Here is a 24,650-nt window from a genome sequence, read left to right on the forward strand (position 1 = left end):
CTTCTTCTTCTTCTTCTTCTTCTTCTTCTTCTTCTTCTTCTTCTTCTTCTTCTTCTTTGAGACAAGGTCTCTTTATTCTTGGCTGGCCTGTGTAGTGGGTTAGTCTGATACTATTTAGATTCAAATGCTAAATTCTGTACTCCCAAATCTGGTTGCTCCAGATGAGCAGATCCTCATGTATACCAGCTTTTGCTGTATAAATGTTGCCACCTAAGTCATCCTTGATTGGTTAATAAAGATGCCAACAGCCTGTAGCTGGATAGAAGAGAAAGTAGACAGGGCTTCAGTTCCCAGGCTTGGGGTCTGAGGCAGAGGCCATGAGGAGGGAGAAAGGAGAGAGAGGCAGGAGAAGAAGAAGGTGCTATGGTGTAGGTGGAATGAATTGTTAAATGCTTGGCCATGAGGGCTGGCCAGCTGGAGTAGGAGGACATGGCAAATGATATCTCAGGGTTACTGACAGGGGAGTAGACAGAATAGCATGGAGGGCTGATATCTGCCCAGCTCTAATGCTTTACGGCTTATTATAAATGGAAAGGTTTTGTGTCTTTTATTTGGGAACTAAATTAAGGTGGGGTAGAAACCCAAAATAATATTTATCACAACAGGTTTGCAAATCACAGAGATTCACCTGTCTCATCAAAGTTCTGGGATGCCCGGCCCTTTCTTTACTTTGTGCACTTCAGCTGATTACTGTCCTTACCTGCCCCTGGACAGAGTAAGAGGAAGGGACAAAAGATAAAAACAGAACACAGAGAATAAAAATTCTCCACTATTTATTTGTTGACAGCCCACAGTATCTATCTTATACTTTCTTTTATGTCAATAATTAAAAAGACGGTTAACAGTCTCCTATAATCTCCTGTGAAACATTTCCACTTAAGCTGCTACCCCCAGACTCAGGTTCTAGGTGAATTACTGCCATTTCTTTGTTTCTCATGATAGTGAGCTACTTTTCTGGAATGTTCTTGGATGCACATTCACAATTATAGTCCTAAATGATCCTAAAGACACTGCTAAACCATTCTTTATGTTTATTGTCTCTCTTCTATTCATTTGCTTCACTTTTATTTAGTTAAAATGACTCAAGGTGGGGTTTCATTGTGTTGCCCAGATTGGTTTCAAACACCACAGGTTGACTGATCCTTTTGCCTTAACCACTCAAGTAGCTGGACCACAAGTGTGCAATGCCACTCCCAGTTCATTGACCTGTTCATTTTCATATAGGTAAAAAAGTTGTATTGACATGATACATTTGAATTTATTTTGTAATAAACAAGAGTGAATACTGCATAATATGAGCAAGCATCCTAAGATATCTGTATCCCCTTATTAATATTCAATTCAAATTACAATAAATTACATTATTTGAGCCAATCTCAATTAGTCTTTTTGCAATCTTATTTAGAATCTAGACATTTTCTGCTTTAAGTACCAAATAGGAATGCTTGCTCTTTACTACCTACACTAATCTTTTAACTATTCACAGAAGGAAGCAAAACACAGAAGTGACATTTTGACTATTCTGCAGCAGCGCCAACAGATGAACATATTATCAGAAAAGAAATCCATTGTGGAAACAGAGGGGAGAGTGGTTTGATGGAACCTAATCTATGCATGAGGTATAAATATAACTTTTTTGGATTAATTTGGGAATCAAATTTTACCTCCTTAAGTAGAAAAGTGTTCAACTTTGGATGGGAACTAAAAAAGCCAGCAAATGTCTTAGCAACTTAACACGTAGGACTCATGTTTCTCTGGGAAGGGATCCCACTATCAAGTAAAAGGAATCTTACACAGATCGGTACCCTCTTCCGGGGGCTGTGAAATCTTATAAAATCACAAGTCCTGTTGGGTGGGCATGGTGGTATATGCCTGTAATTTCAGCAGTGGGGAGGTTAAGGCAAGGAGGGTCACTTGGGGTTTGAGGTCAGCCTGAGCTGTATAGAGTTCAAAGTTAGCATAGGCTACACAGTGAGACTCTTTCTCAAAAATAAATAAATAAATAAATCAAAAATAAAAATCAGTATCATGTAAACATAAAAATGTAAGTCATATTTTGGAGGGTAGGGACACTCAGTAGAAGAACATGTGCCCAACAGGCACAGAATCTTAAAGTTAATGCCCAGCAGGACACACAAACATACAGACATACTCATACACACAAACACATACTCTCATACATATACACATACAAAGACTCACACACACACACACACACACACCAATAAAATAAATCATGGCTCTCGACCCACCTTGGATCCTAAAGGTCCAATGACAACCTGTGAAATCACTACAGTCATGGTTTCTGTGCAGGCTTCTCACTGGACCCGAGTGAGCCACACAGACTGTAGCCCACTTCTCCCCAAACACTCAAGAAGATGCTAAATCAAAGATGTTTGTTTCTGATCACTGAGTACAATCTCCCTCCTGGGAGTCTATTAGGCTGTTCTGCATCTGTAATTTCCTTGAAGTGCTGTCACTTTTAATAGGTATGTGTCTTGCCAGAATGTGCTCACTTCATCCTGACAGTGACAGAAAGCTCGCTAATGAAGCATTTGACCAGTTTCTTTCTTAAAGTGTGAAGAAAGGAGAAACTGCATTTAAGAGGCTGCATGTTAAACATAACGGAGTTCGCTAAATAATAAATTCAGGGATTGTCATTTTTGCTTTGATTGTTCTAAAAACCAGGACTGATAAAGGAGCTTAAACGTTAGCTTTGCCCTTTCGTCTTCATTTACCTGTCAGGGTGAATAGAAGAGAGCACAAAGACAAGGAGAACGACATCCAGGATCCCATCTGGGAAAGGGTAGGCTAAGCCGTCGTCACACACGTCATGAATAAAGGCAGAACAGTAGGCCTCGCTGTAGGACTCATGTGACTGTCAGGACAGACGGAGGAAGGAAAAGCAGGAGTTAGCAGACTTCCAGAAGGGTTTTTTTCCTCCCTCCCTCCCTCCCTCTCTCTCTCTCTCTCTTTCTTTCTTTCTTTTTGTGAAAGAAAATTTAAAAAAAAAACCCTTTCTTGGGTCAGTGGGATGGCTTGGTTGGAAAAGGTGCTTACTCTTGGGACCCACATGGTAGAAGAAGAAAAATGGTTCCTCCAAATTTTTCTCTTGTTGACACATGAGCCCCTGGCTGGCATGCATAGTCCCATGCCAAATAATGTAATATTTATATAATTAAATGTAAAATAAATGTACACATACATATATTTTATAAAGAAATAAGTACAATACAAAATTAAAATTCTCCTAAGCATTGTTCCTCTGTGAACTTGAATGAGCTTCTTTTCTAGCTCAGTGCTCTGTTGACTTATTTCAAACTGCCCTAAAAATAAAAAATAATAACTGAGTCTAAAGCACTTGGACTAGCTAGCAGATGCTCCTCAGAATCCCCCTTCAGATTGGAAGTGGAGTGCTGTAGGTTCTGGCAGGGCTGGCAGTGCTGCCGGAGGGCAGTCCTGTGTTCTCGTGAGGTACCAGGACAGTCCTCACGTGTCCCGCTCCTCTGCTTCTTCCGTGTATCCTTTCTAAAGCACAAAACATCTCCTACTACATAGTGGTGAAGGTGACAGTGATGGTCATTCAACACCACTAAATCCACTGTCTTGTCCACTTGAACAGAGCAGTGCGTGAAGCAGGTCAGTAAGGCTATTTGTAGACAGCATGAGGGTAAAGCACACTACACATGACTTGTCTGCAGCCTCAGCAGCAGAAGGAAAGATGTCAACCCATCACTAGTACCGTGTCATCCTGGGAAACGTGTGTGTGTGTGTGTGTGTGTGTGTGTGTGTGAGCACATGTGTGTGCTAGTAGTTGCATGCATATGGAAGCCACAGAACAACCTCAGCTGTCTTTCCTCAAGTTTAATCCATCTTAGTTTGGAGACAGGGTCTTTCTGGTCTGGGACTTGTCTAATAGGCTAGGCTGGCTGACCATGAGCTCCAGGGATCCATCTTTCTGACAGTATAGTGCTGGGATTATAAGCACACACCTCCTTTTCCATCTTTCTCTTCCAGGTTCTGGGGGACTGAATTGGGTCCTCAGGCTGGGCAGGCCAGCACTTTACTGTCTGAGCTATCTCTTTACGTTCTTTGTTAATAGAATTTCTTTCCTATCCCCGTTTGCTGCAGTTGCCTCTTCATTCTAATGAAGTCTAGCTAGCATCCGTGGACCTGTGTGGGAAGCCTAGGCCCCTCGGCTTTCCTCACAGCCTCTTATCTTATCTCAAACATTTCAATTTAATAAGTGCCTACTGTGTGCCAGATTTCATGGAAAGTGTGAAAGACAGGCATGGGAGATGGCTTCTTGCATGATTAGTTAAAAAATTCGGCTTGGGATAGGTAGCTGTTAAAATCTTGACTAATATTACTGGTATATTTTGAACTGCATTCATGAATATATATATATAGTCTGAAATTTAAAAAATTATTTAAAATTATTTATATCTGTGTGTGAGGGTTTATGCATGAGGTGAGAAGGTGTTGGATTCCAGGAGTTAGAGTTATAGGTGGTTATGAGCCACCTCAAATGTGTGCTGAGACCCGAACACAGATCTTCTGCAACAGGAGTATATGCTCCTAACCACTGAGCCATCTATCCAGCCATGACATTTCTTTTAAATTCAAAACAACTTCTACTGTTTTAGGGTAAAGACAGGCATCCTATATGGGTAATATACTTCAGCATCAGTTGAAAGAACTTCTAGAAATTGCAAAAGCTCAGCCAAAAATCGTCACAGATGAACTAGACGCAGAAACATTTCAGAAGAATCAATCACTTCAAAAGCAGATTAGACTTTTTAAAAATATTTATTTAATTTTATGTGTTTAGGTGTTTTACTTCCATGCATGTCTGTGCCTGGTACCTTCAGAAGCCAGAAAAGGACAGTGGATCCTTTGAGGCTGGAGTTACAGATGGCTGTGAGCAGCCCCATGTGGGAGCTGGAGTTAGATCCCTTGGACTTGGAACTGAAGTAAAAGATGGTTGTGAGTCCCCATGTGGGAGTTGAATCCTGGTCCTTTGGATTGGTCCTTAGCAACCAGTGCTAAGCCAATCTCTCCAGGCCTCTCAAATTAAAAAATTTAAAGCTTCTCTTTTGTTTTGTTTTGTTTTTTTGTTTTGTTTTGTAGTTCTGACTATCTTGGAATTCACTTTGTGGACTAGGGTGACTTTAAACTCACAGAGATCTGCCTGCCTCTGTCTTCCAAGTGCTGGGATTAAAAGTATGTGCTACTACATTCAGCTCCTCTATTTTTAACTTATGTGTCTGTATACATGTTTGTCTATACTTGGGTTTGAGTGTTTGTAGATGTGTCTGTGAGTGTGCATGTGTGTGTGTGTGTGTGTGTGTGTGTATGTGTGTGCAAGTGTGCAGGTCATCCATCAATACTGGTTATCCTTTTCAATTGCTCTCAACCTTGGATTTTGAAGAAGATTAAACTTGGAGCTCACTGGTTAGCCAGTAAGATTGGTTGGCCAATAAGCCCCAGGATCTCCCCGTCTCTGGCTCAGCAGTGCTGGGATTACAGGTACACACTGCCAAGCAAGCTTTTTAACACGTGCCAGGGATCTGACCTCAGGTCTTCCTGCTTGCATGACAAGCACTGTTTGGACAGTCATCTCTTCAGCCCATGCCTCTCTTTAAAGGCTGTATTAAAGCATACCTTTACAAGCTCCACAGCTTCAGAGGCAAAGTCGCAACAATAAAGAAAGGATCCTGGAATGTTCCTATGCAAATAGAAAAGACATTCAAATCCAGAGTCAGATATGTTCAAGCTAGAGAAAAAGGAGCTGCAAGCGTGACAAGCACTTATCACTACAGGGTAACTTTGACACTCCTGTCCTGGGCTGAAGGAGCCGCTGCCTTATTTCTTATCATATTCTCAGGTGGAAATTTCTAAGCGCACCCTCCTATGTTGGTCCTGTTTCTCCCCTCATCCGCATGGCCTGCAGCTGCCCACTTCTGCCTTCTCCAAGCCCCTCAGAACCCTGCGTCCTTCATTCTCCCTTCATTTACAACTTGTTTAGATCTTGACCCTTTCCAGACAGACACTCACAAGCCTGACAGGGCAGAATCACATATAATTGTATACTGGTAATAAATGCAATTTTTGAAAGAGAATTAAACTCTAATACACAAATTATTTGTTATCTTTTCAAGTTATTATCAAGCATTTATCAAACCTAATATATATACTAAGCATGAGAATATGAAGCTACCTAATCAAATACTGAGATTGTAAGTTTAGGAGCCAAATGAACCTATACAGGAATCCTGGATTGGCCACTTCTTTATGAATTTGACTTAACATCTTTGAAAATCAGTTTCTTTATTTACAGTATGCTAATAAACATTCCTTTATTTATTTACTTATTTATTTTACAGAAGAACATTTACCTATTTAAAAATCTTGACTCTCAACTTAAACATATTCTATTTGGCCTTTATTTGAAATTAAAGAATGATGGCAGGACTCTGCATTGTTTATGGACAGACAGCTACTACGAATTCTGTGGGCCAGTGCCCTTGGAGATCATGCTCTTTATGCTGGCATCAAACAATCTTTGTATCATGCTGCTTAGAAAAATTCTGAATTGCTAAACAGGTGGATGCCATTACCCAGAAACTCTAGGCACACATGTGGGCCTGGCTTGTGTGGATTTTATAATTTGGGACATGGCTGGTTTCTTACAACTTTTAAAGGGGTGAGAGGATCAGCAGCCCAAAGTGGCTGCCTGAAAGTTTTGCATGGACAGGTTGGCATTGCTGAGAGCCAGCATGGCATAAGGGTTTAAGGGTGGGAATCAAGTGCCAAGAGCAAGAATCACATTGATCTAAAGAGTCCAAACTGGCAGCTGACAGATGTAAAGAAAGGTCTGAAGCACAAACTAAGCCTCTTAATTTGATTCAAGAGGCATTTCAGGGAAGGTGGACTTCTAAGTAAATAAAGAATACAAGCAAAAATATGGACTTCAATTACACTCTTAGAGGCTATCTGTTGATAAATACCGTGACTCACACATGATTAACCTCATCTGTGGCACCAGGATTTGCAGTCAACTTACGATCTATCCTAACTAGTATTGGTATAATAAATAGGACGTGGTAGTGAAGTCAGCCGGTGCGAAATCGGGGTGCTTGGTTTGCTTTGTTGCTTGTTTATCTTGTCTAAAAAGGTTACTTTGCTGGGCATGGTGGCTCCTGACTCTACTCCCAGCACTTGGGAGGCAGAGGCAAGAAGATTCAACATTCAAGGCCAGTCTGGGCTACAGAGTAATCTTCTGTTGCAAAAAAAGAGGAAGGAAGAGAGGGAGGGAGGGAGGGAGGGAGGGAGGGAGGGAGGGAGGGAGGGAAAAATCCCAGTATCTTAGTACTTCATGCTAGCATATACCTCGTAATCTTCCATGAAATCCATGTTACTGAGTGCTTATGAAATGTGCTTAGAAAAATGCACTCAGGTGCATGTGTGTTGGAAGTTAGGCCTTCCATCCCTCAGGCCCAATCCTAACCCTTGGCTCCACCATTATTGAGTGTCTGGAGGGTTGTATCTGTTTCTTTATCTGTAAACAGCGATGAGTGTGATGTTTTAAGGTAGCTGTAAGGGCTGAATGGATCCAGATAGTGTGGCTTGTAGAAAGATTCAGAAGAACAAGCACTCAACACTGTCAACCATTACTACAGCTGCTGTTGCTGCTGCTACTACTACTACTACTACTACTACTACTACTACTATTATTATTATTATTATTGTTATTATTATTGAAAAATTGCTTCTGCTTCCCAGGAACTTAAAACTAGGATGACCTTTTAAAAATGTCTTCACAATTCAGATGTCTCTGCACTCTGGTCCGTCTAACACATATGATATATCTGCCATCTACTTTTAAGTAGTTACAGAATGTCTACCGGATCCAGAATAGTCTAATGGCTAAAGGAAAGCATGTGCCATGTGTACTATCAAGGTGACAGCCTGACCTCAGAGATGGAATTCTGACTGCACCAGCAGCCCAAGCTGAGGCCTTGTGACCATCTAATGACTTTCCCGAGTCTTTCTGTGAAGTCACCTGACTGCCTTGGCTCTTCTCCCAATGACAGGGTGTCCAAGTCACTTCCACCACACCAGCAGAACTATCTTGGTGGAGGCTTAGGAATGAGATGACCCTTGGAGAATGATCTGACCTCTCAATTCCAATGGTCTAATTATGGTACAACATTCTGAAAATGTAACATATTAACCCTGGGGGCGGGAAAGCTCAGGTCTCCCTTTGGAAGGCTGATCACTATTTGGCTTTTAAAGATGAATGAATGTTCCCATGTTACTAGGCACACCTGTGGTCCCAGGAATGGGAGAAGAGGACAGGAGAATCTTGTTTGAGGCCACCCTGATGTATAGAACAAGACCTTGTGTGATGAAAAGGGTGAGTAGGAGAAAAAGGAAAAAGGAGGAGGGGCCAAGGAAGGGGCGGAACACAGGTCAAAGTACAACTAACTAGGATGGAATTAGAGATTAAAAATCAATATTGATTAAGCTCTTGCTATATCATACTGTTATGTTACCTGGAATATATAAAATAGAGAATTAAGAAATTTAAAAACAACATGCTTAGTAATACCTTGAGATCACTCTCATAAAGTAACACAACCACTCAACCAGTGTGTGTGTGTGTGTGTGTGTGTGTGTGTGTGTGTGTGTGTGAAGATCCAGTATCACTGGGGTGAAGGGTCTGGTCATGTGATACAGGAAAATAGAAAACGTCATCTTAGGAGCTGGAAAAGGGAGACAAGATAATAAATACAAAAAGAATAAGAGCATTCCCATTTGACAGCACCTCCCATGGCTGGCCACAGTAACGCCCAGGAGATAGCGTTAGGGAGGCACTGTCCTGTTAGGTGCAGGAAGGAGCAGAGAACATCCTGAATCTGGCAGAGGCATGGTGTCTGGCACTGTGCTAATGATTGCTGAGTCAAGGTGGTGGGTTATGGACACTCACGCGCCGCTTTGCTTTTCCAAATGCTTTTACATTTTTGCAACTGAAAGTTTAAGAGATCAAATTGTTAAGTTAAAAGATATACATGCAGAATAGGAATTATACAGTAGCTACGCTAGATGATGGGGGAATCCCTCACCTCCTCCTGATAGAAGGCCTCTGAAATAGGCTTATGTTGATTTTAGAGGGGGAAATGTCATGAAAGCTCTTGTGTAAACTAGAAGGAAGGAAAGAAGGAAGGAAGGAAGGAAGGAAAGAAGGAAGGAAAGAAGTAAAAGAAGGAAGGAAGAAAGGAAGGAAGGAGGGAAGGAAGGTAGGAAGGTAGGCAGGCACTGGAGAGATCAGAGGAGGTAAACGGCATAGAGTTTTGTAAGGCACTACCTCATCACAGAAGCACTAAACCAGCGCGATGAGGCTGGTGACCTGAAGGGCAGGTAAGAAGGACATCTGTGTTGTCCTCATCTATTTCTACGTCCCCGAGGCTTGAGGTCAGTGCTCCCGCTCCAAAGACTCTGAGTCTCGGCACAATGATGTGGCATGCAAAGCAAGTGTCGCTGGTGTTGCCCCAGCGAGTTGATATCATAGACGAGGAGTGAGGTGTGTTCTTCATGCTCATCTCTCTGTGAGGTGCCATCTGGTCTCCAGGAGGAGCACGCCATGTCTGACGCTAAGCTAAGGCACAGCTTGGCGGGAGGATGGAAATCTCTCACTCTTTCCCCTTCTGCCTTCTATATAAACACAAGTTTAAAATCTACCTCAGACCCATGGCTATGGAATGCTCCCCGGTTCATGTGATGTTAGTCACTCAGAACGTGTCTTTTCAAACTTGATTTAGTCATGGTTTATATGGGAAATCAGAGCTCTCTTGGCATACGCATGACAAGGTATTTCCAGAATTTTCCAACTTCCCATAAATATGTAAGATCTTGTAGGGGAAAACACTTAAAACTCACTGCAAGGTGTTCAGAATTGGAAACACGCTATTTCCAGCACCACAGCCAACCTAAAATTGAGAATAAACAAATGTGAACGCATTGCATTTCACTTGCAATATTGGATTTTCTATTTAAGAAATACATGATTACTGGATTTCTGGGGGTGGCAGAACTTGTGAAGCTCAAAGGCCAGATGAAACAAAGCATAGGAGTGACAATCAAAGTTTGGGATATTCACAGTCTGCACCCACCAAAGCCCCTCCCAACTCAATCAATAAGTGGACAGTGCATTTGGACACCATGGTGGCAAGGAAGCACTTGCAGCAGCTGTAGTAAAGGGCAGGACTCCTAACAGACAGCAAAGGGAAGGAATGGACAGGACACAAATGAAGAATGTGTGGCTTCTCAGTGTTTGAAGAGCTGTGAGGCAATCTGAACGGTGGGCAACGTGTAAACTAAACCAGGGTAAGAGGGGCCTGGACATCCAGGCCTGCAATTTCAGAGCTCAGGAGGCTGAGGCAAAAAGACTGGGCTACACAGTGAGTCTGAGCACCCCGGGGCAACTTAGAGAGACCCCGTCTCAACATGGGCTGGACTGTAGAACTCTTTTGTCAATCATGTGAAAGGGCCTCTGTTCAAACCCCAGTGTGTGTGTGTGTGTGTGTGTGTGTGTGTGTGTGAGAGAGAGAGAGAGAGAGAGAGAGAGAGAGAGAGAGAGAGAGAGCGAGAGAGAGAGAGAGAGAGAGGGAGAGCGAGTGAGTTGGCCTTGAATATGTCTGACACTCTTGTTTCTGTCTCCTGTGTGCACATGTCACCACACCTGGTGTTAATGTATAGCTTAAAATGGACTCTGTTTTAAGACCTCGAAAAAATTCCAAATATTGTAAACTAGTCAATCTGACCTAAGATGGGGAAAGGAAATGCAGGTAAAGTCTAAACCAAAGACATCTGCTGAGAAAACAATTAAATGCACTGCCGTGACAGCAGGTAAGTAAAATTAGAATATCCCATTCACAAAATACTGTGTAGCCACAAAGGTGTTTACGGAGGACAATTAAAGGTGGAAAACTGCCTATGATGTGATGTTAAACAGAACAGCACAAAGTCTCAAGGCTCATGCACAGCCTAAACAAAAGCAGGAAAGGTGGTTAAACAGCTTGTCTGTGGGATTGTGGATAACCGTATTTCTCTTACGTCCTCATTCGAAAATTCTCTGGATCAGAAAGATGGGGTTTAGGTTCAGAAATGGAAAACTACTGTTTGCACTAGACTGCAGCAAACTAAACTCCTTGCTTATTTTTATTGCACCCCAAGCAGGGTAAAAACAGAGAGTAAAAATTTGGACCAGAAGTTTATCAGGACTTAAACACTGCCTCCAAGTTAGAAATTACAACAAATTAAAAGAGAAAAAAAGTAACACAGATGAAATTAAAGCCACAAAGTTAAAACTTGACTGATTAAAGATATGAGTCCCTGAAGTATTGCTTATGCACATAAGCACACTAAGCATTTAATTAGATCTGATCTTTCCACCTGGACAGCCTGGACCATCCATAAAATAGGGTGGGTTGTACACTTTCATACTCTCTTACTTCCTGTCTTGTTGCTCGGGCACTGTACCTCTAGTATTCGAAAAGTGGCACTGCTACCAGGAAATGGCTCTGTCTTCCCAGGTCCTTTGCTGTCTTCTTCCAAGTCGGGGTTAGAAGCAGACCTTCCTCTGCTCCCAGGTTCTGAGGAGACAAAACTCTCTTGACAATGGGTTTCTGCTCCTTGTGCTCTTGAGATGCTGTTTCTCACTTGATCCCACGACGATTCTTCCACTTTCTCTTCAGTGTTTTGATTAACAGGAAGAATTTCAGGAAATTCCCTCAACAGCCAATTACGATTCTTGAAAAACTTATTCTTATGGGTCTGGTAAAATGTGTCCCAGTATTTGTTAGCATCACTCTCAAACTTAACTAAAACAAAGGAAAAAAAATCATTTTACTATGAGTTCTATTTACTATTGACTGCTAGTTTGAAAACTAAATACCTTTAATAATTAAATATTTAAGCCAAGTGCTGTGGTGCACACCTTTAATCCCAGTATTTGAGAGGCAGAGGCAGAGTTTCTCTGAGTTCAAAACCAACCTTGTAAATAAGGTTGTAAATAAAGTAAGTTTCAGGACTACCGGGGCTATACAGAGAAACCCTGTCTTTAAAAAACAAAAATAAAATAAAATAATATATATCAGTAAAATTACTGTAAATATACTACTGTAGTAGTTTGAATGAAAATGGCCCCCAAGGCTCATAGAGAGTAGCATCATTTGAAAGAATTAGGAGGTGTGGCCTTATTGGAGGAAGGGGGTGAGCTCTGAGGTTTCAGATGCTCAAGGAAGGCCCAGTATCACTCTCTCTTCCTGCAGCCTGCCAATTCAAATGTAGAACTCTCAGCTCCTTCTCCAGCACCATGTCTGCCTGCATGCTGCCATCCTTCCCACCATGATGATAATGGACTAAACTTCTGAACTGTAAGTCAGCACCAACTAAATGTCTTCCTTTATTAAGAGTTGCTCTGGTCATGGCGTCTCTTCACAGCAATAGAACACTAACTAAGACATATATATTTATCAATAACTGTATTTCCAACTTAATAACTTTAATATTATTATAATAATTTCACTTATCTGATATAAGGCTAAAATATAAAAGTTCATCTAATCTTCTTCAAAAGATTAATATGCAAGATATTTAGACCCACTCTTAAAAATCTGCTTGTCTGTCAATAGCTGGCCATCCATTTTGTGAGGAATAGAATAACTGAAAATTATTTTCTACAGCCTAGTTTTGAATTATATATATATGTAAAATTATATGTATATATAATTTTATTTGAATTTATTTTTTAAAGATAGGATTTCACCATGCAGCTTTGGCTGGTCTGGAACTTGCTCTGTAGACCAAGCTAGTCTCAAACTCATGGAGATCTGCTTTCTTCTGCCTCTTAAGTGCTAAGACTAAAGGCATGTATGTGTTAACATTATACTTGGCCTAGCAAACATATTTTTAATCAAGTATTTGTGTGGTTTTTTAAATTTTTCTTACAGAAAGTACCCCACCCCAGTCTGTCTCTACAAATGCATTTTAAATATAACAAATGTGCTTACTGTCAATCAGAAAAGAAGGTGGGAATTATAAATTTCATGACTTTAGAGCAAGGGGGTTCAATGAGACTGTTTACTCTGACTGAGTTCCTGGTTTTACATTTGAAGAAAGGAGCTGAAGCTGCTTGTAGAGGCCACTCCATAACTTCATCCCCTACTACAGTCCCAAATCCAGAGAGATCTCTTTCTCCTGTTCTCCCAATAGGAGTCTTCAGGAGAATTACTGATGGCTTTCTTAAACAGACAGGCCTTAGTGAGTGATGTCATTCTAGGGTTAAGGGCCACAGTTAGGTCTTTGTTCTTATAACTTCAGCCTTTCTTAGCCTCCTGCTCTCCCCATCTCTACCTTGCATTAACAAAATGATTCAGGCCAAGCATAGTAACACAGGCCTGTAATTCCAACACTTGGTAGGCTGAGGCAGGAGGATCATGAGTTGGAGATAGCCTGAAACACATAGAGAATTTGAAGCCAGCCTGGACTGTATAGCAAACCTCTTACCTCAGATAAACCATGATAGCACATACCTTTAAGATTAGCACTGTGACGGGGAAGAAGGCTCACAAGCTCAAACAAACACCAAATGACTGAATGAGCCACTTAATTAAATAAAATAATTTGCTCACTCTGTCTTTCATTCAACAACCGTTTCTTGACTCCAACTATGTGTAACAAGGTTAATCCTTAAGCTTAATCCATGGATTAAGGATTACCCTTACCCTAATAGACAGGCTCATGACATTTTAAAAGTGCTTTCAAAGTCTACAAAAGCTTCCTAATGGGTATGTAATACTTTTCAAGGCTTAGTGTTGGAGAAAAATAAGGCATAGGGCAGTATGCATACTATGCCATTCACTGGGAGGAAGGAGGAAGAAGAAAAAAATGCATGTGCACACAAACATACAGGTACATGTGTGCACATACTTACCAGTATAGGTATAAAACAGCACCAGGCATGGTGGCTCAAGCCTGTAATCCCAGCACTAGGGAACTTGAGGCACACAATTGTCATGAGTTCGAGGCCAGCCTGGATACAAATTGGGACACTGCCTCAAGCAAACAAATAAATAACAACAAAAACAAACAAGCAAAATTTCAAAACCTGTGGTTTGAAGGAGAATTTTTGTTTAGTTTTGATCCATGTGAATTTAGCATCAATTCCCAAATTATGCTAAGCCATGAATAGAAATAAGGGACTCCCTTCATAGTTTCAAAGAGGCTCCACCTATGAACATGTAGCTGCCTGTAGCCAGTCACCAGGGAAACTTCAGTTTCCCTTTATTTCCATCCTGACAGCCTTGCCCCACAGACCCTCATCTGTACACAGGTTTTCCGAGTTCACTGCAGCAGCCCAAGGAAAGCAGCTCTTCCACTTGCATCTAAGTCTGAGAAGTGACTGTGGGGTCCTACAACTATAAGGAATTATGTGATGTTAAGTCTAAGCCATCTTCTCATCTTTACTACCCAAAGGAAGCCTATTTATGGTTAATCCAAAAGTGCAATGTTTGTCTTGAAAATATTCAGTGTTCGTTTTAACAATCAACGTGCACCTGTGTGCTGTGCAAGACAACAAAACAACAGTCTGAAAATTAGACTCTGGAGAAAATAGACAGATTTCCCAAGAGATTTCTTACCAGTTCTTGTCCTCTTTTGTCTTAAAAAGTCTCTTTGTAACTCACTCTATGCAGATAATGACTTTGTTCCTAAGAATAAGCAGCCCAAAGACCTACCTTTAAAGCTAACAAGACACACATTTAGTCAGATCTCTAGTACTTGGTTTTCTAGTACAAAGGTACTTGTGAAGTGAATTGGAGAAGAATCACCATTAGCTGGAATCTAATGCGTCACCTTGGCTAATCTCAAGGTGTATTCCCTTAAGAATTAACTAGGATGGAGTAGGAAATCTGGGAGAGTAATGTGACAAAAATATGTACAAGCACTTCTATTTATTATAGGAAAGAAGTGGTGATAACTCGAAGGCTCAGCCTAGAAATGAGAAGCAAACTGTGGGTCAGCACCTGAAACACACAGGATAACAAGAAGAAAATGCTCATGTGATAGCTAAGATATGGGGGAGGGGCAACTCTGACATTTGTTTTATATTCATTCATAGTGGATACAAGTTTGGAACAGTGTAATATATGATTATTAGATAGCTCTATCCTTTGCAACACTGTTGGCAAAGATTAAAGTATAATAACTGGGGACTGGGAGATGGCTCAGTGGGTAACAGCACTTGCTCTGCAAACATGAGTATCTGAGTTCAAGTTCCACAGGAAAAACTCTACACTGGCTGTGCAGTTCTGCAACCTCTGCACTGGGGGTGGACAGGCAGATCCCAAGAGTTCACCTGCTAGCAAAGCAGCATACCCACAAAACCACAACCAACCAAACAGGAAACAGCAAGGTTCTGTTTATTGACAATAAGGCTAAGTGTTAGAGGAAGAATCCAATCTGCTGTAGCTTCTACATGCCCACATATGGATGTATGCACTTGGACACTTACATGTATGTAACATATCCACATACCTACACCCTCACAGTACCTTGTATATATTATCCATTCACCTTACCCAACTTTCTTTAATGAGAATAAGCATACCTTGTACAGCCTGTTTAACACCCCCCATGTATACGTCTATGTATATATGAATTTATGGAAAATAAGCTTTACCAGTTATTAATCTGTAATGATGTTACTCTAATTCAAATTAACACATTCAAATGTGAAACACATTGGCCACTTAAATCCAACCCTAACTAGGCATAGTGGTGTACCCCTTTAATCCCTGGACTCAAAGAGACAGAAGGAGGGCCTGAGGCAGACGCAGGCACACACACACCACTGTGAGTTCCAGGCTAGCCAGAGCTACATAGTAAGATGTTGTTCCAAAAAGAGCCAAAAATCAATCAAAGAAATAAATAAACAAATATCCCAACAGTGACATACAGTTTCAGGCTGTACGTCAAATGCTTTTCTTAAGACTTTTTTTTTCCTAGTTACCTTGTCTGCTGCTTATTGGCCTAGCTGAATTCTGCCTTGTCCTAATCTTGTTTCTCTTTGGGAACAGGATGTTTCAAGGCCAGAAGTTCCTCATCAGGTGAGCTAGCCAAAGCCCATTGGCACTAAGATAGCTGACAGAGATTTCTGGAAGCTTGTTCTTAGTGATCTAATTTATGTACTGAGTGACACACCGGGCAGGCTGCCTGGCTTAGAAGCACCATACTATAAAGAAGTCGATGTGCCTGAGAACTGTCACTCCCAGAGACACAGATACTCCCCACCACACTGACCTATTCTCCCCATTAACTAACAGCATAAAATAATGGGTTCCATTGTGACGTGTCATATGAGAAATTCAATGTCAAAGGACTTAAGGTTTTTTCCCCAAGGTCACATAGCCAGAAAGGGCAGGCAGCATCAGGACCTAGATTATGTCTGTCAAACCCCAGAGCCCTTGGTTCTTGGCCATCACACAATACCATCTCCTTCACACAAAGTTAACATGTGCTCCCTCAAAAGTACTCCTAAAGGTAATCTGTTCTTCTGATTCTTATTTTCCTCTCAACTACAAAGCACCAAGCTGAAACCAAAACCTCGGTTTAAGTTTTAATCAGTATAAGAGTAAAAATAATGCTGGCTGGAGTTAGTCTTCCTAAAGAGAGATGAGAAGTGCAGAATCAATTAAACCAAGTTCTTTCCATTAGATACAATGCAAGCTATATGAGACTACGGGATGAACTCATGATTAGCAACAGAACCATAAAATGTTCTAAGAGTTCAGGTTGGTTTATGGGGTAGACACGAGGCAGGGTCAGCACCTGAGCCTGGAAGGTGTTAGCATTTTCAACTGCACCTAGCCAACAGTGTCTTCCATCTATGCTGGCAACTCCATTGTTCCTGATGGTGTGCAAATGCTTCCATGATCTTACAGAATCACAATTGACTTCATCATATTTATGGACCTGAGACAGTAAACACCTCCAGTGCAGGAGCGAATTTCTGGAACTGAAAGTATGCCTCTAAGGATGGGGAACAACAGGTGCCACTCTGACCATGACAAAGACTTCAGGCTCCCTTTGCTGCTAACTGCCACAGCTTCAGGCCAGGAACCACGAAGAGTCTACATAGTGTGGGGAAAGCTGGGCTGCTGTGACTTTAACAGGCGTCTGAATGACGAATTTTCCTTGGAGGAACACTTTTTCTTTTGTGGTCCTCGGTTGCTAGCTGTCCAGAGGAAACTGGTCTATGCTAATGACAATGAAAGGGACATGGCAGTCGGTTTCAGCCTCACTCAGGGAGGGAAGATCTTAGTTCTTCATTTATTATGTCCTAGACTGCTGAGCAGAACAGAAGCACAGCACACTGACCACACTTACATGCTCAAAAGCTCACAAATCATCGGAATCGCCCGGAACATCATAACTGAAAACCAAATCAGGCCATTTAGGTATCTGGCATATACGATATGATTAATATGAATTATGAAAATTTATTCTAAGTTGCTATGTAACAAAAAGTAATTTAAAGTTATTTTTGCACATCAATTACGCAAATACCTGAACTTTCAAAGTTGGAAATTTCCACATGTCACTAAAGGAAGTTCACTGTCTAATAAAAGAAAACTCTTAAAATTATAAAATTAAAAGTGTAATTCTAAGAGCACTGCATGAAACTTTTAGCAGCCAGAGTCATCTTAGAGGCAGCTATATTTATCAGCACAGGGTGTTTAACTATTCTGTTTTTCTTTCCCCTTCATATAGAACATTCTTCAGTGGTAAGGTATTCACAACACAAAGTATGCATTCTTTCATTATCTGCCTAATGTAGATAACTTACCCTAGGCAGGACTTTATTTACAAAGATATTTTAAAGTAGATGCAGCAGCTTCTATTGTTATTAAGTTTTAAAAACCCATTACATTTGCTATGCAACCAGCTGACATATAGCACACTGGAGATCTCTTTAAGGAAATTATAAAATATAATCATGTTTACTCAAGAAACACTGATTATATCTTTTTTATTTTTCTGGGTTAACCTGGTTTTAAAAGAAATATGAGCTGTAATAAAATTGAAAAGTAATTAGGTAAAGAAAACATGGAATTAAAAATCATTAATCTGGGCAATCTAATTGAAAGAAATATTGCTAACTGGAGCCTGGGCACTATACATTCTCATTATACAAACGAGCCCGGGCCATTCAACAGCGAAAGGCCATTTATCTGTCATGTAGAGGATCTTATTTTCAGATTGTCAATGTGTTCTCTAACTTCTGTTTTCACCAACAGCTCTGACAATAGGTGAAAAATGGGAGACGGGAGAGTGACATACAGGGACCAGAAGAAATGTGACAGGGTTGGCTAGCCTGGAAGAATAAGCAGTGTTTCCTCCCAGGGGCATTAATAAAGAAGATAGGATCAATAACAGTGTGCCTGCTCTGCAGTGCTCTGCAGAAGGGCTTCTTTGTGATGCCAGAGCATTGGCTCTTTCAAATACTCAGGGACTCTCTTAGATAAGGAAAGATGGTGTCGAGGTCAAAGCTTCTGTAGAGTTCTTTCTTACTAAGTCTGGGAGCAGAGCAGAACCATCTATTTACCTTGACCCATACTGACCCATCAGAGGGATAACACAGTGAACTAGAAGCCTCACCCAAGACTTGAGTGGGGTCTGCGATCCCAGCGAAGCTCTGCTGCGTGGCTGTCCCTGAGGCATCCTGTCACTCACTGATGTTCCTTAGACCACAGTTTCCTTCCTTGCTACCACCCTGGGAGTCTTAGCACTCTCTGCACTACCTCCCTTTACTTATAAGATAGCTTCTGCATAACTCAAGTCTCCCTGCAGTGGTCCCCTGACAAGATGGCACCAGGTGCACTGAGTGGCGGGATGCACAGGTGACCCAGAACAACTCGCTATTTCTTTGAGTCATTCTGAAACGGGATCTTTAGTTCTTTATCTTCACAGTAGCCAGAGAAATACTTTTAAAAGGCTGTCATAGTAATAGTGAAGCAATGCACCTCAAAGTGGTACCCGTGGCCCTCTTGCTCCTGCCTTTCCTCTTCTATAGCAAGGCCAGCCACCACATTTCTATTTTGGTCCCACTATGGTTCTGTGGGAACCGTCGTTTTCCTTTACTGCGGTTTCTGAGGCTCTAAAATAACCTCCTCATTAGCTGCGCTCAAGTTCATTGTTAACACAAATAGGACAAAGTGGGCGGCCATGCACAGAGATCTTTAACATTTTCAGCCCTGCTCTATTTAAGTTTTCAACACAAATATTCAACAGGAAGTTTAGAAAATCCCTGCCTTTTCATATTATTAGGATAACGTGCAGATAATACTATGAATGAGTTTTCATTTCCTGGAAGTAAATTAAAACAACTGATAATGCTGAATTTCGTTCAGGCTGGAGGCTCTGCTGTATTCAGGTGGCCACTAGCAGAGTAAATTAGCTTGAGTAATGTGGAAAGTATGTCCGCACAGCTGCTGGCAAAGAAGTGGAGTTAGACTTCCTCAGGAGCAGTGACAAAGTCCCTGTGAGGGAATGTGACACTGGCCGACTAAAGGCAGCACTGGCCCTGGCAAGCACCCTCGAGTTCAACCCCAACACTCCCTGGCTGTATTCCACTCCAGGTCTGCCCAGCTAGAGCTCATAAAAATGGGATAATTCCAATGGGGTCAGGGGCTCGTCTTTCCTGTCCACCCAAGGATATACTGACACTGAGGGTGAAGGACTATCACTGAGGAATAACAAACAATGCCAGAGGAATCAATAGGCTACTATGACTCCAGAAAGCAGGACTGGTTGCACTGGTTCCTTTGCCAGCTAGACTGAGGGCTGTCTCATTCTCTCCGCCTCCCCAGATACCTTTACTTCACATTTCAGCAACTATAGACTAACACCATTTCAACTGTGCTTCTCCTGATCTTCCCTACGTGCCTTACAGGGAGGAGTGCAAACATTTTTCCCTGGGGAGTTTCTGGATAGCTGGTCAATTTAACTCTAGAACTCTAGCTTTGACAGAATCTTCCTATATACTGCCTGACAGGTATTTAGGCTTTTGATTTGTTTGTTTTGTTTTATTTTATTTTATTTGTTTTTGAAGACATGATTTCTCTGTGCAACTCTGGCTGTCCTGGAACTCACGCTATAAACCAGGCTGGCTTCAAACTCAGAGATCCACCTGCTTCTGCCTCCCGAGCACTGGGATTAAAGGATTGTGCCACCACTGCCCAGGTATTTAGACATTTACAGTCTCCTTTGAACCAAATAGCTCAAAAGTAACCACAGAGAGTATGTCAACAAGTGAGCATGTCTGTGTCCTAATAAAACTTTATTAATAAAACATGTTGCAGGCTAGGGGCTAGGGAGATGGCTCAGTGGATAAGGTGCTGGCTGAGCAAGAGTTCAACTCCTCTGAATCCACAGAAGAGGTGTGGCAGCTGGCTGTCATCCCAGCACCAGAGAGGCAGAGAATGGAGAGCCCAGAGGCAAACTTGCTAGCTGGACTAGTCATAATCTAGCAACTTCAGCAAGAGAAGTTCAACTTCAGATCTACATTCACCCTGAGAACACACACACACACACACACACACACACACACACACACACACATGCACGCACACACACCAAAATACTCCCACTTAAAAAAAAACCTCAAACACACATCACAGTCTGCTGACTCCAGTCTGTTCTGAAACATGGATACTGCTACAGGAATGATCAGAATGAGTAGCACCCAAACAAAGTGGTGGTGATAAAAACCAAGATAGGAACTGCTCGTTGAGAGGTGTGGGGGATGGGAGTTAATTAATAGTACAAGAAAGTTGCTATGCTATTGGCAACTTTCTGATTCGCCACGTCGGTGCTTCTTGCACGGATGTGGTAATCCAGGAAACTATATGAGAACTCTTGTGAATTATATACATTTCTGTATATATTTAGTACTTCAACAAATTATTTATTTTTGACTTATGGGATCTTACCAGAGAGCTCAGGCAGGCACCAAGTTTGTTATGTAGCTCAGGCTTTCCTTAAACTCAAAGCAATCCACCTATCTAGGTCTCCCAAGTGCTCAGATTACAGATGTATATCCCCATGCTTGGTTCTAATAAATATTTTGATAAAGAAATAAATGTAACCATCCCAGCACCCAGAAGGCAGAGGCAGGAGGGTGACGGCAATCTTGAGGATTCATTGGTTTATGTTTTGAGTTTAGGCCAGCCAGTGCTGCATAGTGAGTTAGTACAGTTGGTAAGGTGCTTGCCATATAAGGAGTTTCTTACCCAGTACTACTCATGTTAAAATGCACGCAGCTCAGTACTAGGTGGTGATGACAGATCTAGAGATGGCTCAGCAGCGAAGTGTGCTTGTTTCTCAAGGGCAAGGACCAGAATTGATCTGCAGAATCCACATTAAATATGAACAGAGAAAAGCCAACAACAAAGCCGGCATGGTAGTACAGACTTACAATCCCAGCAGTGAGGAGGCAGGGTAGGTGGCTCCTTGATGGGGCCTAGGCCAGTGAAAAACCCTGCCTGACCCCCTCCCCAGAAAAGATGACTAGTAACTAAGGAATAACACTCCAGGTTGACCTCTGGTCTCCACATGCATATGCACACTCATGTATACACATGAACATACCCTCAGAAACAAGAAAAGGAGAGAGCGCAGGAGATGTTCTAAAGAAAAGGTCATTTTAAGAAAAATAAGGTAGAAAATGGTATACAGAGAGTACAGCTGTTAGGCAAAGTGACTAGGAGTCACTCGCTGTGAAGAACACTGGCTACTTTCTTCTAAACATTTTTTTTTCAGTGTGATATTTTTTTAAATTGTGGTAAAAGCACATAGGATGGAGCATCTTAGTCATTCTTAAGTGCATGGTCCCATGGCGTTAGGTTTGTTCATGATATTGTGAAGCAGACCTCTGGAATCTTCCCAGATTCTAACTCTAGCCCCATTACGTGACTCCAGCTCTCCACCTAACCAGCCCTCGGCCATCGCCATCATGCAGCATATTTCACTATCATTTATCTACGGTGGCTACAGGCCCTGGGAAATAGCTGCTCATGCCACGTCCTCGGAACTCTGGACATTGCTACACTATTCCTCAGGCATTAGCGCTGACCTGTCCTTTCCTAAGACTGAATTTGCATGTCTTTTCATTCACTTATGAACAGGACATTAGTTCATTGCTTGTTTTCTAACACTTGTGGTTTGATTACCTTTGTCTTTTGCCTATCATGGAGACTGCTGCTATGAACACGGAATGCATATTATCACCTTGAGAATGTGCTTTGAATCTTCTTTTGGGATCTATCTTTAAAGTGAACTGATGTATTATAGGAAGCGCCATTTTTAAATTTTTTTTATTATAAGATTTATTTATTTATTATATATAAGTACATTGTAGCTGTCTTCAGACACTCCAGAAGAGGGCATCAGATCTCATTACAGATGGTTGTGAGTCACCATGTGGTTGCTGGGATTTGAACTCAGGACCTTTGGAAGAGCAGTCAGTGCTCTTAACCACTGAGCCATCTCTCCAGCCCCCTTAAAAATTTTTATAAGATTTATTTTATTTGTATGAGTGCTTGCCTGAGTAGATGTAAGTGTTCTTCATGCACACCTGTTGTCCACGGAGGTTAGAAGAAGGTACTGGACCCCCAGTACAGGAACTACAGGCAGTTGTTAGCTGCCATGTGGATGCTAGGAACCGAACCAGGTCATCTGCAAGAGTAGCCAGTACAGTAGTAATTGCTCTTAACTACTGAGCCATCTCTCCAGGCCCTCCATTTTTAATTTTTAGGGAGCCTGCCCAATGGTTTCCATAGTGGCTGCACCACTCACACCAAATGTGCACAGGGGCTCCTGCTTCTCTGCATCCTTCTCAACACTTGTCAATTTCTAGTAGTTTAATAATAGCCCAAGACGAACTTCAAGAGTTATTTATGAAGTTGTCAAGCTGAGTCCCTGAAATAAACTCTAAACACAAAGCCTCCCAAGAAAACTGCTTTTGATCCCTACTAAAACCTTATCCTGGTCTGGGGAGGAGGCTCAGTGGGGAAAGAGCCTGCTGTGAAGGCAGGAAGATGTGAGCTAGGATTCCTGGTCTGGCGACATGCTTCTGTGACTTCAGATCTGGGAGTTGGGGTGGGGCAGAGACAGAGCTCACTGTCCAGCCAGTCTAGCTGAAACAGTGAGCTCCAGGTTCCAGGGCAGACCTGGTCTCAAAAAAACTAAGGTGGACAGTGAAAGAGGAAGACACTTGAAATTGACCTCTGACTCCCAGTCAGGTACACAAGTGCCCTGAAATGCTCATATGTGCACATATACACATATGCATGAGCACGCATGCGTGAGCACTAGCACACATACACACAAACACATGAACTCACGAACACACACACTCCCTTATCCTAAAAGGCCAACAATATTTTGATATGACTTTTTGTTTCAACTCGAAGTTTATGAATTTGTTAGAAGTTTCTAGCAAGTGAAATACACAATGGCACATTGAAAGTGGCATAGCTAGAGGGAAATTTTAAAGTTATATTTTCATATCTTGCTTAAAATGCCACCCATATGTATGTCTTCCAGAAAAAGCAATATGACTACCAAAAGACCAATTACAGGGTGAATACATAATTTATTTCATTAATTTTGGTTCTACTACGAGGGAAGAACTGGGAATCCCACCAAAGGTAGCCAATGGGTTGACTGGCTGGGGTGGAAGCTAAGAGCTTTCAAATGCTGGGACACAATGCCAGCCTTACCTTGCTCTTCTGGAGCGACTCGTGTGGCTGAGTTTTCCTCTACTTTTTTTCTAGCTGCGTCTTCCTCTTCTTTAGACCACTGCATGTGATCCCTATTAAGAAAAAAAAATTAGCAAAAGACATTTGACAAGTGGGGAAGGCAGAGCCCATGTGGCTGGGGCCTCCATCTTACACTCTAGATTAAGGCCGACATATGGGATATAAACTGACTCCATGTCAAAGGAACTCATTTGTGTGGGGCTCATTTTCTGTTCCTGGTGCTAAGTGCTGCCCTGCCACTCCTACAGGTTTTCTGTTTAAATCTGGCTGTGAGACCAGCCAGCCACTTTTGGGAAATGGCTGCTTTACTCCTATCCTCAGAACATTCCAGTGCAGGACTGCTTGAGGGCTGATGTGGTGCGTGCTCTAAGGATAAACGCACTGCCTTCTGCTGACAGTTATCTGTTATCTGAAGTTTTGTTAATGTCAGAATAGGGCAGTCCTTAAGAGGATTGGATGTTCCTGTTACGACACACATTTGATACTCTGCCAGAAATGTGTGCATGCACAAACATGTATGTCCGCACGCGTATGCATATGTATGCTTTCTTATGTGGACGTGTGGAGATCAGTATCAGGTCTCTCCTTCAGTCATTCTATACGTTATTTTTTGAGGTGAGGCATCTCACTGAGCCTGGCATTCACCAATTTGGCTAGAGTGTCTGTCCAGCTAGCCACTCTCTATACACTCCCAGCTCTGAGGTTAGTCATGTAGCACCACACTCTTTTTTTTTTTTTTTTTTTTTTTTTTTTTTTTTTTTTTTT

At 41.7% G+C, this 24,650-nt stretch overlaps 1 protein-coding gene across 1 annotated transcript in view; it reads right to left on the bottom strand.

Annotated features, from left to right (window-relative positions):
• Positions 1-24,650, bottom strand: part of Mettl8 (methyltransferase like 8) — a 105,163-nt gene that overhangs the window by 6,409 nt on the left and 74,104 nt on the right. Inside the window, exons 3-7 of the mRNA XM_031370575.1 lie at positions 23,847-23,938; positions 11,545-11,885; positions 9,943-9,992; positions 5,665-5,728; positions 2,739-2,878 (exon numbers count right to left, since the gene is read on the bottom strand). Coding sequence (XP_031226435.1) covers positions 2,739-2,878; positions 5,665-5,728; positions 9,943-9,992; positions 11,545-11,885; positions 23,847-23,938 — 687 coding nt within the window. The remainder of the gene's footprint in view (positions 1-2,738; positions 2,879-5,664; positions 5,729-9,942; positions 9,993-11,544; positions 11,886-23,846; positions 23,939-24,650) is intronic.

The sequence above is a fragment of the Mastomys coucha genome, unplaced genomic scaffold (genome assembly GCF_008632895.1).
Source record: "Mastomys coucha isolate ucsf_1 unplaced genomic scaffold, UCSF_Mcou_1 pScaffold15, whole genome shotgun sequence".
Taxonomy (NCBI): Eukaryota; Metazoa; Chordata; class Mammalia; order Rodentia; family Muridae; genus Mastomys; species Mastomys coucha.